The 16,766-nt window shown below is 40.5% G+C and overlaps 1 protein-coding gene across 1 annotated transcript; it reads right to left on the reverse strand.

The window, feature by feature from the left end:
* Positions 1-8,648: 8,648 nt before the first annotated feature.
* LOC106584143 (regulator of G-protein signaling 4) lies at positions 8,649-16,156 on the reverse strand. The gene is made up of 5 exons (XM_045706344.1): positions 15,904-16,156; positions 15,536-15,634; positions 12,440-12,501; positions 11,274-11,437; positions 8,649-10,861 (listed from the first exon to the last, which is right to left on the reverse strand). Exons 1-5 carry the CDS (start codon positions 15,945-15,947, stop codon positions 10,625-10,627), a joined length of 606 nt encoding a protein of 201 aa, XP_045562300.1. The 5' UTR covers positions 15,948-16,156; the 3' UTR covers positions 8,649-10,624.
* Positions 16,157-16,766: the final 610 nt, after the last annotated feature.

The following is a 16,766-nucleotide window of genomic DNA, read 5'->3' on the forward strand; positions in this document are numbered from 1 at the left end:
ACTCCATCCCCTCCCTGATTACCTCCCCTATATCTGTCACTCCCTTTGGTTCTTTCCTCAGGCGTTATTGTTTCTGTTTATATTTTTTATGTCTGTACACTACTCGTGTTTTTTTATTTCTATGTTCGTTTATTTATTAAATTCACTCCCTGTACTTGCTTCCCGATTATTAGTGTTCACGTTACATCAATAATCAACTAGGCCTATTGGCACACACGCTCCCCAAATTGCGGGCTTCCAAAATAGGCATAGGCCTACAAGCTTGTGATTTGAAACAATCTACAGCAATTATTTTAAAGAAGCTAATGATCCTGGATTCAGTGGCTAAGTCATGCTTTCTGGTGAAGAATTTTGAATGATTTTATTTTTGTATAGACAGTAATACAATTTTGGCAAATTGATTTACATTTACTTCCTTATTGGACCTACCACTATGACATTTCGCTCCTGTTCTATTGGTTTTCATAACAACTTTCATTTTCCAGAAGCCAAAGGCCTAGTCAAATTACAGTAGCCATCCATTCTAGTTGTTGCATCTGTAGAATCCCCCTCTTTCCATCTCTGGCACATATGAGACTGCTATCAGGTCAGCTGTTTAGAATGGTGTTTTCCCCACAAATGGCATTTTGGCAAATGTTTGAAAATGACGTTTTATTGGCTGCTTCATTACATGAGTTGCATGTCCTGTTAAAATGCATTACCATAGCTTTCTGTCATTCTAAGCATCCTAATGGTTATGCACCCAATGCATATGGGTCTGGTAAATTTCTGAAATGGCCGGTAAATTTAAGTCTTCAGTCACAATGTACGGAGCCACATTTTCCTAATGGAAATCCTGGTCCGGTCCAACCAAAGATTGTCTTGTTTGGGAGCGGAGCTCATTAGAGTAATAGTGTCATTGAATAAGTCGTACTCATCCTTGAAAATGTCATACATGAGAGAGACGGACCAAGGCGCAGCGGAAGTGTGGACACTCATGTTTCTTTAATTAACAAAAACAAGTAAAGTATCCACTGGAAAAACAAAAACAGTACTTACAACGGTGACAGTGTGGCAGGCTCAAACCAACGCAGTGCACACAACAATTCCCCACAAATGACAAACACACCCTAATATATGGGACTCTCAATCAAAGGCAAATAGACAACACCTGCCTTCAACTGAGAGTCCCAACCCCAATTAACCAAAACATAGAAACAAACACACTAGACTAAACATAGAATACATGAAAACCAAACAGTGCCCAAAAACCCCGGAATGCTTAAATCAAATGCCCCTTCAACAAACACACCACCCCGAACCACATAAAACGAATACCCTCTGCCACGTCCTGACCAAACTACAATACTAATTAACCTTATACTGGCCAGGACGTGACAAATAGTCCATTTGTAGAATAATATCCAAATATGCAAAGGAGGATAACGCATATTTCTCCCTTTTTGTACCTATTCAGGATACATCACAATTAAGAGAATAATATTAATATCCATAATTATGCATTTGGCCTTCCCTGTAGCTCAGTTGGTAGAGCATGGTGTTTGCAACACCAGGGTTGTGGGTTTGATTCCCACGGGGGGCCAGCACAGAAAAAAAATGTATGAAATGAAATGTATGCATTCACTACTGTAAGTCGCTCTGGATAAGAGCGTCTGCTAAATGACTAAAATGTAAATGTCTGTATAGTACAGATAAGAGACCCATGATGTAATTCTGTTACCGGATGTAAATCCACTACACTTACTGTAGTTCAATAACCAAAATATATATTTTTTTAAGTCAAGGTGTCATGTCATAGCTGGAATTATGTTACCAAACTTTGCATCCGCACAGTTCTTCCAGTAAATGCGTTTTTGCAAATTGTTCTCAGTGGAAATAAAAAGGAATTTTGCATAGAGTATGGTTTGTTAAACTTCTGAGTCTCTGTTACTGTGGAATTACCCAGATCCTTACTCCCTTGGCTCCTGGAATATTCTGTCCCTGTCACAGACATAGGCTGTAACACACACACAAAGGTCATTAATACCAGATAACGCTGTGACTCTAGAACTTTCTCATGAATGCTCAGAAAAAAAGTTTGGGTTTAAACACTGACAGTAAAAAGGAATAAAATATTTATATGACATGAAAGACAGAACAAACAGTACATTTCAACTTAATACTGGTTTGTTCAGATCCATATTGGCAAGAACTACACTTCAGCCTGTCCACACAAAACAATCATACACATATACAGACGCACAAATGCTTCCCAAACAAAGTGTGTAAACTTTATTATATTCTAAAAATAGTCATCTGAAACACAATCAGCGTGAGATGTTTCAATGGACCTGCAGTTCCTCTCCTCCCAGAGCAGGGATCCAGAGCTGCAGGCCTCCAGAGCTCCAGAGATGCAGGGCTACAGCCTAGGGGACTGGGTGTGATAACATTACTCCTTAATGACCAGGCCTGCATGTCTCCTGTCCTGCCTGCAGCAGCAAAGACACAGAGAGGAGAGGAATCAGGGAGATAGAGAGAACAGGGTGAGAGAGAGGGAAGAGAGAAAGAGAAGATCAGGATGTCATCGACGTACACAATCACGTGACATCCGTGCATGTCCCTGAACACCTTGTTGACGAATGCCTGGAACACTGATGGAGCATTGGCTATGCAAAAGGGCATAACCAAGTACTTGTAGTGATCAGACATGATGCTAAACGTTGTCTTGCACTCATCTGCCTCCCGGATGGAAATGAGATTGTAGGCACTCCACAGGTCCAGTTTGGTGAAGAACCGGGCCTCGCGGAGCTGCTCGATGGCTGACGGCACCAGCGGGAGAGGGTACCGATACTTTGCGGTGATGTCATTGAGTCCACGGTAATCGATACAAGGGCGTAATCCCTCCTCCTTATTGGCCACGAAGAAGAAACCAGCCGACGCAGGGAATGTGGACCTGCAGACGAAACCCTGTTGGGGCACCTCTTGAATGTAGTCCTTCATGGCCTGGGTCTCAGCCACCAACAGAGGGTAGATGCGTCTGCATGGAGGTGTAGCACCAGAAGACAGGTCAATGGCACAGTCCCAGGGGCGATGAGGGAGACAGGTAGCGCGGGTCTTGGAGAATACCTCCCTTAGATCCTGATATTCCTCCGGGACGTTGGGCTGGAGGGCAACCACAGGACTCTCAACCGACGTGGAACCAAAGGGGACAGGAAAGCAGGTCTTCTGCCATTCAGGTGACCAGTTGGTGATTCTCATCTGATCTTGTGAACTGGTGCACTGATGAAGGGGATGTTTTCCTCCACGATGAGAGTGAGTGGTTGGGTGATGTGTGTGATGGTTCCGGATCCTAGAGGCCGACAGTCGAGACCTTGAACCAGAAAAGGAGAGGAGAGCAGGTAGGTAGTAATATTGAGAGAGGAGGCAAGGGTCTGATCCATAAAGTTCCCCGCGGTGCCGGAATCCACTAAAGCTGTAGACACAGGGCATTAGGGTCAGCCAGAGTGATGAGTACTAAAAAGAGTAACAGGAAGAGCAGTAGATGGAATACTCACTCCTGGTCCAGGGGATGTAACATCACGTGACCACCCCTCTGCTCTAGTGGATCCCAGATACTGAAGTAAAGGACACCGCTGGCACTTGTGCCCTCCCTAGCCACAGTACAGACAGAGCCCTAGCTGTATCCGTCTGCATCGTTCCACCGCGGGAAGGCATGTGAACCCTACCTCCATGGGTTCAGGCTCTGATTTCGAACACTGGCCGAAGGAGAGAGAAGCGATGGAGATGCCGATGCTCCCGGAGGAGGTTATCCAGACGGATGGCCATCGCAATGAGTGCGTCCAGGGTGAGGTTGTCATCTCGGCAGGCCAGTTCCATCTGGACCTCCTCGCGCAGACCTCTTCTAAATAACGTGATGAGCACCAACTCATTCCATCCACTGAAAGCTGCTACTGTCCAGAAGGTAAGCGCATTACTCAGCAGCCGTCTGATTCTCCTGCTGGAGCTGAAGCAGACACTCAACTCCCTCTCTGCGGGATGATCGAAAATACATTTAAAACAGAGCCATGAACCCCTCATAAGACTCGAGCTCCTCTTCTCTCTCCGATGGCCGTAGACCATTCCAATGCTCGCACAGTCAGCAGAAATAACCGTGGTAACCTTAGACCTCTCGGTGGTGGGAGCTCCCAGCTGATGTGCGAAGTAGAGGGAGCACTGAAGGAGAAAGCCAAGGCATTTGGCTGGTGTCCCGTCATATTTCTCCGGGAGGGATAGACGGGAATCGCTGACCTGAGCGGGTTGCTGAATGGGCCGGTGTGCTGACTCGTTGGGTAGACTGGCTCTAGAATATCCTCCGCTGTTGAGACGTTGTAGACTGCGGAGAACATCTTCCATGGCTGCCCCCAATTGAGCCAGTTGGCTTTGTCTTTTTTGATCTAATAGAAGTTTCATAGTGCTTAGGTTGTTACGAGTGTACTGATAATTATGACACGTGACATCCCGGCAACTTTGAGAAAAAAAAACGTTATATCGGAGCTGTTCACGCGCGTTTCTGCCCTCTCATGGGCTGGAATGGTCCCACGTAATCTTGCCTCATCCATTTGTTAAGACATCTCTTTCCATTGTTGGAGTGGCCACTTGAGTATCTGGTCAATAAAATGGATAATCTGTGGTTTCATGAAACTACACTTCTTGTTCCATCAAAACAGAAACTCTGTGATACAAGTGTGTCGCTCCAGCAGAGACGGAAGAGGAAGCAAGAAATCTCACTAACCAATTTTTTCCACTTCATATTTGTTTTCTATTTTTATTTAACTTTTTTTTACCAGGTAAGTTGATTGCAAACACATTCTCATTTAAAGCAACGACCTGGGGAATAGTTACAGGGGAGAGGAGGCAGAATGAATGAGCCAATTGGAAACTGGGGATGATTAGGTGACCATGATGGTATTAGGGCCCTGATCAGGACACCTGTTTAACGTCCCATCCGAAACATGGCTGGGACGAATAGACCAGACCCAGCAGCTATCGCATAGGTGTCTATGGGAGAGCCACCCCTTATGTAGCCCGGAACTGTGACCATTTTTTCAATGGTAAACAGCCCGATTAAGACGTCTTCATATATCCACCATGTTTAGCTCTTCGTGCACAGATCCACAAGACTATTGGTAATTCTACATAGAATATCTCAGCCTAACATATTATTTATTGACAATTGGCTGTAAAAATAGATTTAAACTCAGTATCATGTCAAAGCGCAAGGCAGATGATCTCAAGCCCAGGACTTGGCCCATGAAAGAGTGTGGTCACTGCCACATACTTTTGGAAAGACAGCGTACTACGAATGTAAAGCTAGGTTCTAAAATAAATCTTCAATGGCCAGTTGAATGGCAAGACACAGCCACCTTTCTAGACAAATTGCCATTTCAGCAAGAACAGAGCAAGGAGTTATTTTGGCAGGATGAACATGGTGCGTGTGTGCGTGTTTATTATTACGGAGTTGTTTGTGTCTTCTCTATAAAAGCATTCATAATTTTGTCCCCCAGTAGCCTATTCTCCAACTAACAACTAGTGTACATCGATAATATATCATAACAATTCATAAAGTAGGCTACTTTATTGCCGGGCCTTTCAGGTCCCTGTTAATTTTCAATGTCATTCTATCAGAAATATTTGGGACCAAGAACCTGATGGTCACTCTGACAGAGCTCCAGAGTTCCTCTGTGGAGATGGGAGAACATTACAGAAGGACAACCATTTCTGCAGCACTCCACCAATCAGGCCTTCATGGTAGAGTGGCAGACGGAAGCCACTCCTCAGTAAAAGGCACATGACAACCCGCTTGGAGTTTGCCAAAAGGCACCTAAAGGACTCTCAGACCATGAGAAACAAGATTCTCTGTTCTGATGAAACCAGGATTGAACTCTTTGGCCTGAATGCCAAGTGTCACGTCTGGAGGAAACCTGGCACCATCCCTACGGTGAAGCATGGTGCTGGCAGCATCATGCTGTGGGGGTGTTTTTCAGCGGCAGGGACTGGGAGACTAGTCAGGATCGAGGGAAAGATGAACGGAGCAAAGTACAGTGAGATCCTTGAGGAAAACCTGCTCCAGAGTGCTCAGGCCCTCAAACTGGGGCAAAGGTTCACCATCCAACAGGACAATGACCCTAAGCACACAGCCAAGACAACACAGGAGTAGCTTCAGGACAAGTCTCTGAATGTCCTTGAGTGGCCCAGCCAGAGCCCAGACTTGAACCTGATCAAACATCTCTGGGGATACCTGAAAATAGCTGTGCAGTGACGCTCCCCATCCAACCTGATAGAGTTTGAGAGGATCTGTAGAGAAGAATGGGAGGAACTCCCCAAATACAGGTGTGCCACGCTTGTAGCATCATACCCATGAAGATTCGAGGCTGTAAACGCTGCCAAAGGCCCTTCAACACAGTACTGAGTAAAGGTTCTGAATACTTATATAAATATATTTCAGAGTTTTGTTTGTAATACATTTGCAAAATAAATTGAAAAGCTGTTTTTGCTTTGTCATTATGGGGTATTGTGTGTAGATTGATGAAGGGGAAATAATATTTAATCAATTTTAGAAGATGCTATAATGTAATAAAATGGTGAAAAAGTAAAGGGGTCTGAATACTTTCCAAAGTCAAGGGGTATGAATATTTTCTGAAGGCATGATATGTTTTAGAATCTGGTAAGTTTTACAATAGCAGCCTTTCGTTCATTTTTGGAAGTTTTAAAGTAAGTGACTAAACAGAAAAAACAACTCGGTGAAACTGTTTTTTATTTACATATACATTATAAATAATCGTGCCAAGAATAGAAGCAGAAAATAAATATAAAAAAATGATTATTACAATGAATATCTAGCTATTTATCATAATAGGAGGGGAGTAGGAGTAATGTGTAAACAAAACTCACAGAACCATATACTGTAATGATATCAATTGCATTACCAATAGTATCAATATCAATGATATATGATAGCCTAATAAGACACGTTCATCTGCCCTACTTGTCCATCGCCAATAACTTTACAACATAAATAATTCACAATAAGCAGTACAGGGAGATGTTATCAAAATACAATACCAACAAAGCTATAATCGGAAAAGTTTTCATAGAATGAACACAAAGCTTAAAGCCATGGATATTTAAGCTAAATGTTAATGGTTGAATAAGAAGAGTGACATAAAGTAGACCAATACATTGAAGTAGACCATTCACATGTATTAAAAGCTATGGAAGAAGATGCTCAGCACTGCCAGTTGTGCTGTGATTATATCATTCTGTAGGGGGGGTTGCTGCCTTCATGCAGTGGAATGAAGCTGAGGGACAACATTGAAATTGTTCAGATGATGTCCATACATCTGTGGGTTAACTTTATTTATTTGTTTATTTGGATTCCCATTAGCTTTTGCAAAAGCAGCAGCTTCTCTTCCTGAGGTCCACAAAAAAACACAAAACATGACAAGTAACAAAACACTGATATATTGATAGACAAGAAAAGTCACACAAATAAAAAATATAATGAAAATATAATGATACACAAACAATGCAACTTAAAAATAATACAAACAATACAACAAAAACATGTGTGTGTTAGAGTGTGTCTCTCTCTCTCTTGTGTGTGTGTGTGTGTGTGTGTGTGTGTGTGTGTGTGTGTGTGTGTGTGAGTACCATCACAGTTTTACTGTTTGCTTGAGTAATTGGAGATGGGAGTTCCATGCGATCATGGCTCTGGTCATCCCTGTGGCTCAGTTGGTAGAGCATGGTGTGTGCAATGCCAGGGTTGTGGGTTCAATTCCCACGGGGGGCCAGTACAACAACAACAAAAAATGCATGAAATGAAATGTATGTATTCACTACTATAAGTCGCTCTGGACAAGAGCGTCTGCTAAAAAGTAAAATAAAACTGACTATTGCCGTGGACTTGGGGACTGTGACGAAACCACTGGCGGCATGTCTTGTGTGATATGTATGGGTGTCTGAGCTTATATTATTATGCAGATAATCTGGAATTTATCACAATAATATCTATCATAAAAACTAGAAGAGAAGCAGTTCTTCTCTCGTCAGTCCTCAACCAAGAAAGACTAGCATGCGTGTTGTTGATGTTAGTTCTGTATGTGCAGTTAAGGGCAAGGAACCAGGTCTTCTTCTAGGATTTTTCCTGTGCTTAGCTCCAGTCCTTTACAATTACAAGCATACCCATAACATGATGCAGCCACAACAATGCTTGAAAATATGGAGACTGGTACTCAGTTATGTGTTATATTGGATTTTCCCCAAACATAACACTTTGTATCCAGGACAAAAATGTTATTGCTTTGCCATATTTTTGCAGTTTTACTGTAGTGCCTTGTTGAAAACAAGATGCATGTTTTGGAATATGTTTTATTCTGTACAGGCTTCCTTATTTTCCCTCTGTCAATTAAGTTAATATTGTGTAGTAACTACATGTTATTGATCCATCATCAGTTTCTTCTATCACTGCCATTAAACTCAGTAACTGTTTTAAAGTCACCATTGGCCTCGTGGTGAAATCCCTGAGCGGTTTCCTTCCTCTCCGGCAACTGAGTTAGGAAGGACGCCTGTATCTTTGTAGTGACTGGGTGTATTGATACACCATCCAAAGTGTAATTCATAACTTCACCCTGCTCAAACGGATATTTAATGTCTGTTTTTTTTTTTACAAATAGGAGCCTTTCTTTGCGATGCATTGGACAAACTCCCTGGTTTTTGTGGTTGAATCTGTGTTTAAAATTCACTGCTCGACTGAGGGACCTTACAGATAATTGTATATGTGTGGAGTACAGAGATTAGGTAGTCTTAACAAAATGATGTTAAACACTATTACTGCACACAGAGTGAGTCCATGCAACTTATTATATGACTTGTTAAGCACATTTTTACTCCTGAACTTATTTAGGCTTGCCATAACAAAGGGGTTGAATACTTACTGACTCAAGACATTTCAGATTTTCATTTTTAATTAATTCGATTTTTTTTGTTGAAAAACATAATTCCACTTTGACATTATGGAGTATTGTGTGTAGGTCAGTGACAAAAAATCTAAATGTTATAACACAACAAAATGTGTAAAATGTCAAGGGGTGTGAATATTTTCTAAAGGCACTGTAGCAAATAGCAGTGGCAATACAGTCTGCTACCATTCTCAATAGTTTCCCATCAAGGTTGTCTATACCCAGTGGTTTTTTGATTACTGATTGATAACCATAGTTTTTCCACCTCTCCCACACTAAATTGACCATTCAAAACAGCAATCCGTCTCTTTCATTATTAGATATTTTATACAAAAATATGGTGTTTCACTGTTAATTGTTGTCATTTCACTTTACTAGTGAAATGACTGGCAATATCTGCCCATGACATCATTTAAAGTACTCCAAAGTATTTTCCATTGTGTTTTATGTTACTTATCTTTTTTTGGTATTATAATTTCTTCTTCTTTTTGTTAAGTTTACAGTATGTCAACCAATCAGCTGAGCAGCCTGACTTGTTTGCCACCTCTTCTGCATTATTTATTTGAACCATAACAATTTTTCAATTCATCATCAATCAATCGGGCTCTAACAGTTCGTTTCTTAACTGGTGCATGCATGCTTGTCAACAATTGGAATCAATCATTAATACATTACTTTAGGCCCAACCTTTGGCTTTCCTTGTTATTGCCACAATGTTATGGTCACTACAGCTATTGGAAACTAGTATTGCCTTGGAGCAAAGATCTGCAGCATTAGTGAAGATATGATCAATACAAGGGGATGTCACAGATCCAACACTATTAGTATGCACTCTAGTTGGTTTAGTGACAACCTGAGTCATATTACAGGCACAGTCACAAGCTTCCTCTTGAGAAGACAGCTAGCTGCTAACCAATCAATGTTCAGGTCACCCAGAAAGTGGGATAGGGATGGATAGAGAGGTAGTTCCTCATTGTTTTTCCCTGTGTTGTGAATCAAAACATCACCTGGTCATGACTTCATCGGGCAGGTTAACAGAGGACAAGTGAGCTACACCTCAGCAGTGCACAAACTAGCCTAAGGTAAAGCAATGATAGAAAAACAAAAATATCAGTCAGGTGAAAGGAGCTTTTAACACCAATCCAGACATAGTTATCTCCATTCAGAAACGATAATCTAATTTAACACTCAGTTTGAGGAAGTGCATTTTCAAGCCGGAAAGCATTATTGGCGTACATGCATGACTTAGCTTTGAGCACTTGATGAAAGCCAGACAGAGGGGATACAGGGAGCTGACCAGAGTGAAATACCTAAATGCCTGTTTGAATCATTTGACTCTTGTTAGAGCTCAGGAAGATATTACATGGAAAGAAAGTAGACCCTCACAAAACAATGAAAATCAGGAGAAAGAGGATGATATTTCGTCCTGAAAACCACATCTCTGATCGTTTTCTTCTCTCCCTCTCCAAGCATACCCTAGTCTGAAAGATAAGCTATTTGTGATACGTGTTGAAATAGTTCTCTTGAACAACGGACAGAAAAAATCTAAATCCACCTACTCATAACAATGTTTTCTCTTCAAGACTACCTACTCTTTCCCTCATGACAGAGTGCTTTAATTGTCAATGTTTCTCTCTCTCCATCTCTGTCTATGCACCACCGTTCTCAGAACAGCCTCTCATCCCTCCCCTTTTCTCCAGAGCACTGAGTTGGGTGGTGGTGGGCAACGGGGACAGATCCTGGATCAGTTTGGAACAGAGGAACCTTCTGTATGAATCTTTCTCCATCAAAGTGAAGATCTTCTGCTGGGCGTTGTCGAAACAGGATGGGCCGGCATTAGATAGGTTCTGTCTGGTCTCCTCTCGCGTTGCTGAGTCCAAGTTCACCTGATAGGGAGAGGGAACAGCAGATATATAAGTAATGAAATACAACATGGATACTGTATCAACAAAAGGTGCCATAAAAAGCGCTATAAAAATCCAAAATGGCAATCATAAAGGAACAATCACAGGTGCTTTTAGAAAGGGAGGTTAAAGGTTAAAGAGGAAAAAGAGGATACATCAACAGGATGTATTAAGTGTTTTCAGAATCCATGTCAAAGGCACTCATGCAGGAATATTAAAAGCTTTTATATTAATGGAGAAAACTGATGTATGGAAAGAGCCAGGTCATTACTCATAAGTGTATTATGACTCCAACAGGTCTGTGTAACACAGAATACTGCCTTTGAATGAAACCATGTTGGGATAGCAGAGATTACCAAGTGAAAATTTAAGCCAATTTTTATTTCCATTTTACCTCGTTAAGAGCATCTGCCGCGATGTACTGGTCATAGATCTGTTTGGCTTTACCTGCCATATTTTTGGGGGCTGACATTTTGTATTTCTCACAAGCTTTCCAGAACTCCATGTTCTCCTGGCTGAACTCTGCCATCAGGAAGGTAGTGAACACCGTACGGCCAGCTGAAAGACAGACAAAGAGAGAGAGAGAAAGAGGATAGATTAGTCAGGTGCTGGGTTTTACGATTTATATGAAGCTACACACTATTATGCTCCTAATGAAATGCTCCTAAAGAGAGAAACAGAGAGCATCCCTCTGAAGGGAGTCATGGAGGAAGCTATGGAATGTTGGAGGTCAAGGCCAGGATGGTTCTCAGTTGCTCCTACTCCGTGTCCCCACAGAAAGCCTGACACCACAGGGACCATCAGCTAGCTCACACACACAGACACAGACACACACAGACACAGACACACACACACAGACACACACACACACAGACACACACACACACACACACACACACACACACACACACACAGAGAGAGAGGGTGTAGAGCAGCAGACCCCAGGGGCCACCCAGCATTGCCTCCAGACACGTAGCACATGACCAGAGCATGAGAACACAGCCGAAGAGCCATGTAAAGTCCCCAACAACCTACAGCCAAGTACCCTACAGCCCACACAGGCGTCATGATAGTCTCTTAAACAGAGAGACAGGGGTCAGAGAGACAAGGGAGAGGGAGATATGAATGTCACTCAAGTTAAAGTGTTTGAAAACATGTAGTCTTGTATTGTGGGTTGGTAATAGGTAGTGGCAGAGTCTTAACAAAGATTTAGGAGTTCTACACAAGGGGCAGCAGAGAGCTTCATTCAAATGTTTTTTTTACAACTTATTAATTCATAAAACCACCATCCCATTATCGAATGTGTTTTCGCATTTGAGCAAGATAGACTCCCCGATTCTACATTCGCAGGGCGGCAGTGGTTAAGAACATCGGGCCAGTACCCAAAAGGTCTCTGGTTCGAATTCCCGAACTGACTAGGTGAACAAAAATCTGTCAATGTACCCTTGAGCACTTAACCTTAATTCCTCCTGTACGTAGCTCTGGGTAAAAGTGTCTGCTACATTACTAAAATGTAAATGTGGTCCTTAAGATGTCTCCTTTGATTTGTGACAAACTCACCTTCACTATTCATCAGGTTGTTGAAGGACAGTTTCCATTTCTCCACATCAGCAGGTGAAGCTCTAAAACCAGAGAAAGAGCATAATCAGTATATTGGGATTAACAATAATATTTTCAATATTTCGGGCCTCCCGAGTGGCGCAGCAATCTAAGGAACTGCATCGCAGTGCTAGCTGCATCACTACAGATCCTGGTTCAATCCCAAGCTGTGTCGCAGCCGGCCGTGACCAGGGCGTTGCACAATTGGCCCCGCGTCATCTGGGTTAGGGGAGGGTTTTGCCAGCCGGGTTGTCCCATCGTGCTCTAGCAACTCCTGTGGTGGATGCTGACACGGTTGGCAGGTATATGGTGTTTCCTCTGACACATTGGTGTGGCTGGCTTCTGGGTTAAGTGAGCATTGTGTCAAGAAGCAGTGCGGCTTGGCGGGGTTGTGTTTTGGAGGACGCACGGCTCTCAACCTTCACCTCTCCTGAGTCTGTCCGGGAGTTGATGGGACAAGACTGTAACTACCAATTGGATATCACGAAATTGGGGAGAAAAGAGGGGTATATATATATATATATATATATGGGTTTTGTTGTAAAACGCTATATATTGATTGTTTAGCTGGAATGGAATGTTCATATTCTGTATTTGACAGTGATATGTGGATGTCTCACCTAGCTATCTAAAGATGAATGCACTAACTGTAAGTCACTCTGGAAAAGAGCATCTACTAAAATCTCAAATGTAAATATTTTCAAATAGATCTCATATAATTGTATTGATTCATTTAAAAAAAGTTTTAATAATGATGTCACAAATGTATAATTCGTACAGTTCTTTTTAAAAATGAAGTTCTTTATTACATTTGACTGTGTAAAACCTAGCAGTACTACTTATTCCTCCTGAGAGTGAGGCGGATATATAGGATTTTGCAACAAAACATTATTCGTCTCTCTGAAATGAAACTATCAAGTGATAGATTTCAAACAAATACATGTCTGTCATTGAACAACAAATCCCATAATTAAATGGTGAAATAACACACCAATCTCTATAAGTTCTTTAAATAATAAAAGCTAATATACCAACATTTCTGAAATTTTAATGAAACTCTTCAATTACTTTCACATACATTTCGAAGTAAGTATTCAGATATGATCTATCTTTAAAGAAAATTAGTTGAATACTGGAATGTATTTGGAAATACACTTGGAAACTACTGTCATGTATTTTAAAATACTAAAATACAAACTCCCATGCATTTGACCCAGGTATTTGAAAATAGTATTTGGAATAAGTATTTGAAAGTAGGCTATTTAGAGGAAATTAATGGAAAATACTTTCAAATACTTCCAATATAATTAGTTGATTCGGGCCACATTATTGAAAATAATCAAATACACAGAAAATAATTATTTAAAAACACATAATCAAATACACATGTATTTGAACCAAAGTCGGATTTCAGTACATCCGTTGTGTGTTGATATCCCACAGTTCTTGACCTGCAAATTGCTAACGGCCTATATTTTAATGATACAAGCAGATGTCATATCTATCATCTTACATAATGCTCTTTACAACAGGACATAAACTACTGTGTTTTCCATGAGCATCAACCATACCGTATACACCTCTTTGAGTTAATGAGTAACCAAGCATACTAAAACATGTCAATTAAGTATTAAAAGTACAATTTACAGTTTTTGTCTGTAAGTACATTATTTCACACTAGCTGCAATCAGATTATCAAAGTTTATCAACATTACTGCAGTGGCGGAAAAGTATCCAATCGTCATACTTGAGTAAAGGTATACTTCAGTAAACTTAATAGAAAGTTACTCAAGTAAAAGTGAAAGTCACCCAGTAAAATATTACTTGAGTAAAAGGCTAAAAGTATTTGGTTCTAAATATACTTAAGTATCAAAAGTACATTTAATTGCTCAAATATACTTAAGTATCAAAAATAAAAGTAAAACTATAAATCATTTCAAATTCGTTATATTAAGCAAAGCAGACGGCAACATTTTCTTGTTATTAAAATGTACGAACAATGCATTTGTATTTAGTGAGTCTGCCAGATCAGAGGCAATAGGGATGACCACGTGTTATCTTGATAAGTGCATGAATTGGAGAATTTTCCTGTCCTGCTAAGCATTCATCATGTAACGAGCACTTTTGTGTGTAAGGGAAAATGTATGGAGTAAAAAGTACATTATTTTATTTAGGAATGTAGTGAAGTAAAAGTAAGAAATAAATAAATAGTAAGGTAAAGTACAAAAAAAAAACACCTTAAGTAATACTAAATAATAAACTATTTTACTTAAGTACTTTACACCACTGCATTACTGTAAATTGTGAAGATAGTTAAGGGGTGGCATTTATTTGTTTTCACTCCAAGCACACTAATTAGATTAGTCCTAATGAAAGGAAAGGTCAGACTGGATATTGTCTAAGCTAACTTGTTTAGGAACAGCAGATGTTCCAGGGGGAGGACTCCAACACAGCAAATCAATCTGCGTTAAAGTTCTTCACCTACGTGCACATTGGTTATTGCCTTGAGAGTATCATTCCCCATGGTGTGATAAATTAATTTAATAGAATCTGAATGCTGTTTTATCTATGATATCTGGTATGTTGTTCAATATTATGTATGATGATTAGAATCAAGTGTTTGTTTGCTGCTCTCATACAACAGGTCTCCCTTGTCTCGATGTCCTTTAGAAATAAATGATATATCAATCAACACATTCAAGGTTAAAAGGTTTCAGTATTCACAGTATCCACTGTGATTATTATTATCTGACCTTGCTGGTCATCTATGAACGTTTGAAAATCTTGGCCATGTTCTGTTATAATCTCCACCCAGCACAGCCAGAAGAGGACTGGCCACCCCTCATAGCCTGGTTCCTCTCTAGGTTTCTTCCTAGGTTCCGGCCTTTCTAGGGAGTTTTTCCTAGCCACCGTGCTTCTACATCTGCATTGCTTGCTGTTTGGGGTTTTAGGCTGGGTTTCTGTATAGCACTTTGTGACATCGGCTGATGTAAAAAGGGCATTATACATACATTTGATTGATTGATTGATTGATTGATTATTCTCCAATACACTCACCTCTTGGCAATGTTGGTCTTCTCTTTTATCTGTTCCTTGTCTGGTGGAAACTCAGGCTTATGGAGCAGAAATCCAATCTTGTGCTTGATGTCTTTGGCACTAAGGGTGGAGAAGTAGAGTGAGTAGTGTTAGGCAACAGAATGCATAAATATCAAATTAAGACACAGACGTGTGTCCTATTATTATAGCAGCACCAAGATGCCTGACACGCAAGGCTTGTATTCAACATACAATACTGTCTGAAAATCTCCCATTACAGTACACATATTACATCATTTATTTGTTAGGATTTCACATGTATTACGTCTGTTACTAGTGATCTAAAACAATATAATAACAACCTCAAACAACTAAAATAGCCATCTTACCTTTTCATACAGGTTGCAGGCAGTGTTGCTAATCCCTTACACATGTTGCCTCTTTGCTAAATCCAAATTAAGGAGAATTATTTGCAGTGGTTTTGAGCGCAGAGGAAAAGGTTGTAATATTATGACTGGTAGTCCTTTCAGTAAGTCGGCAGTACGCTCTGTCTTAGCGAAGCCTCCCACAGTTGGGGTTTTATACAGCTACAGTGCTGAAACGCTGACGAAGAGCCAATCACAGCCCTCACTGGGCTAAGTATGCTCTCTTAATTTTCTCAAAGAGGAGAAATGATATGAGCAGGGAGAAGAGCACAGAAGTGGGTAACAAAACTCAGCTTCCTTTGATCTACATGCAGGTTAGCAGAAATACACACATACTTACAGTTTTTGTCCGTAAGTACATTATTTCACACTAGCTGCAATCAGATTATCAAAGTTTATCAACATTACTGCAGTGGTGGAAAAAGTACCCAATTGTCATACTTGAGTAAAAGTATAGATATCTTAATAGAAAGTTACTCAAGTAAAAGTGAAAGTCACCCAGTAAAATATTACTTGAGTAAAAGGCTAAAAGTATTTGGTTCTAAATATACTTAAGTATCAAAAGTACATTTAATTGCTCAAATATACTTAAGTATCAAAAATAAAAGTAAAACTATAAATCATTTCAAATTCGTTATATTGAGCAAAGCAGACGGCAACATTTTCTTGTTTTTAAAATTTACGAACAATGCATTTGTATTTAGTGAGTCTGCCAGATCAGAGGCAATAGGGATGACCACGTGTTATCTTGATAAGTGCATGAATTGGAGAATTTTCCTGTCCTGCTAAGCATTCGTCATGTAACGAAGCACATTTGGGTGTAAGGG

Source organism: Salmo salar, chromosome ssa23 (genome assembly GCF_905237065.1).
Source record: "Salmo salar chromosome ssa23, Ssal_v3.1, whole genome shotgun sequence".
NCBI classification, from domain to species: Eukaryota; Metazoa; Chordata; class Actinopteri; order Salmoniformes; family Salmonidae; genus Salmo; species Salmo salar.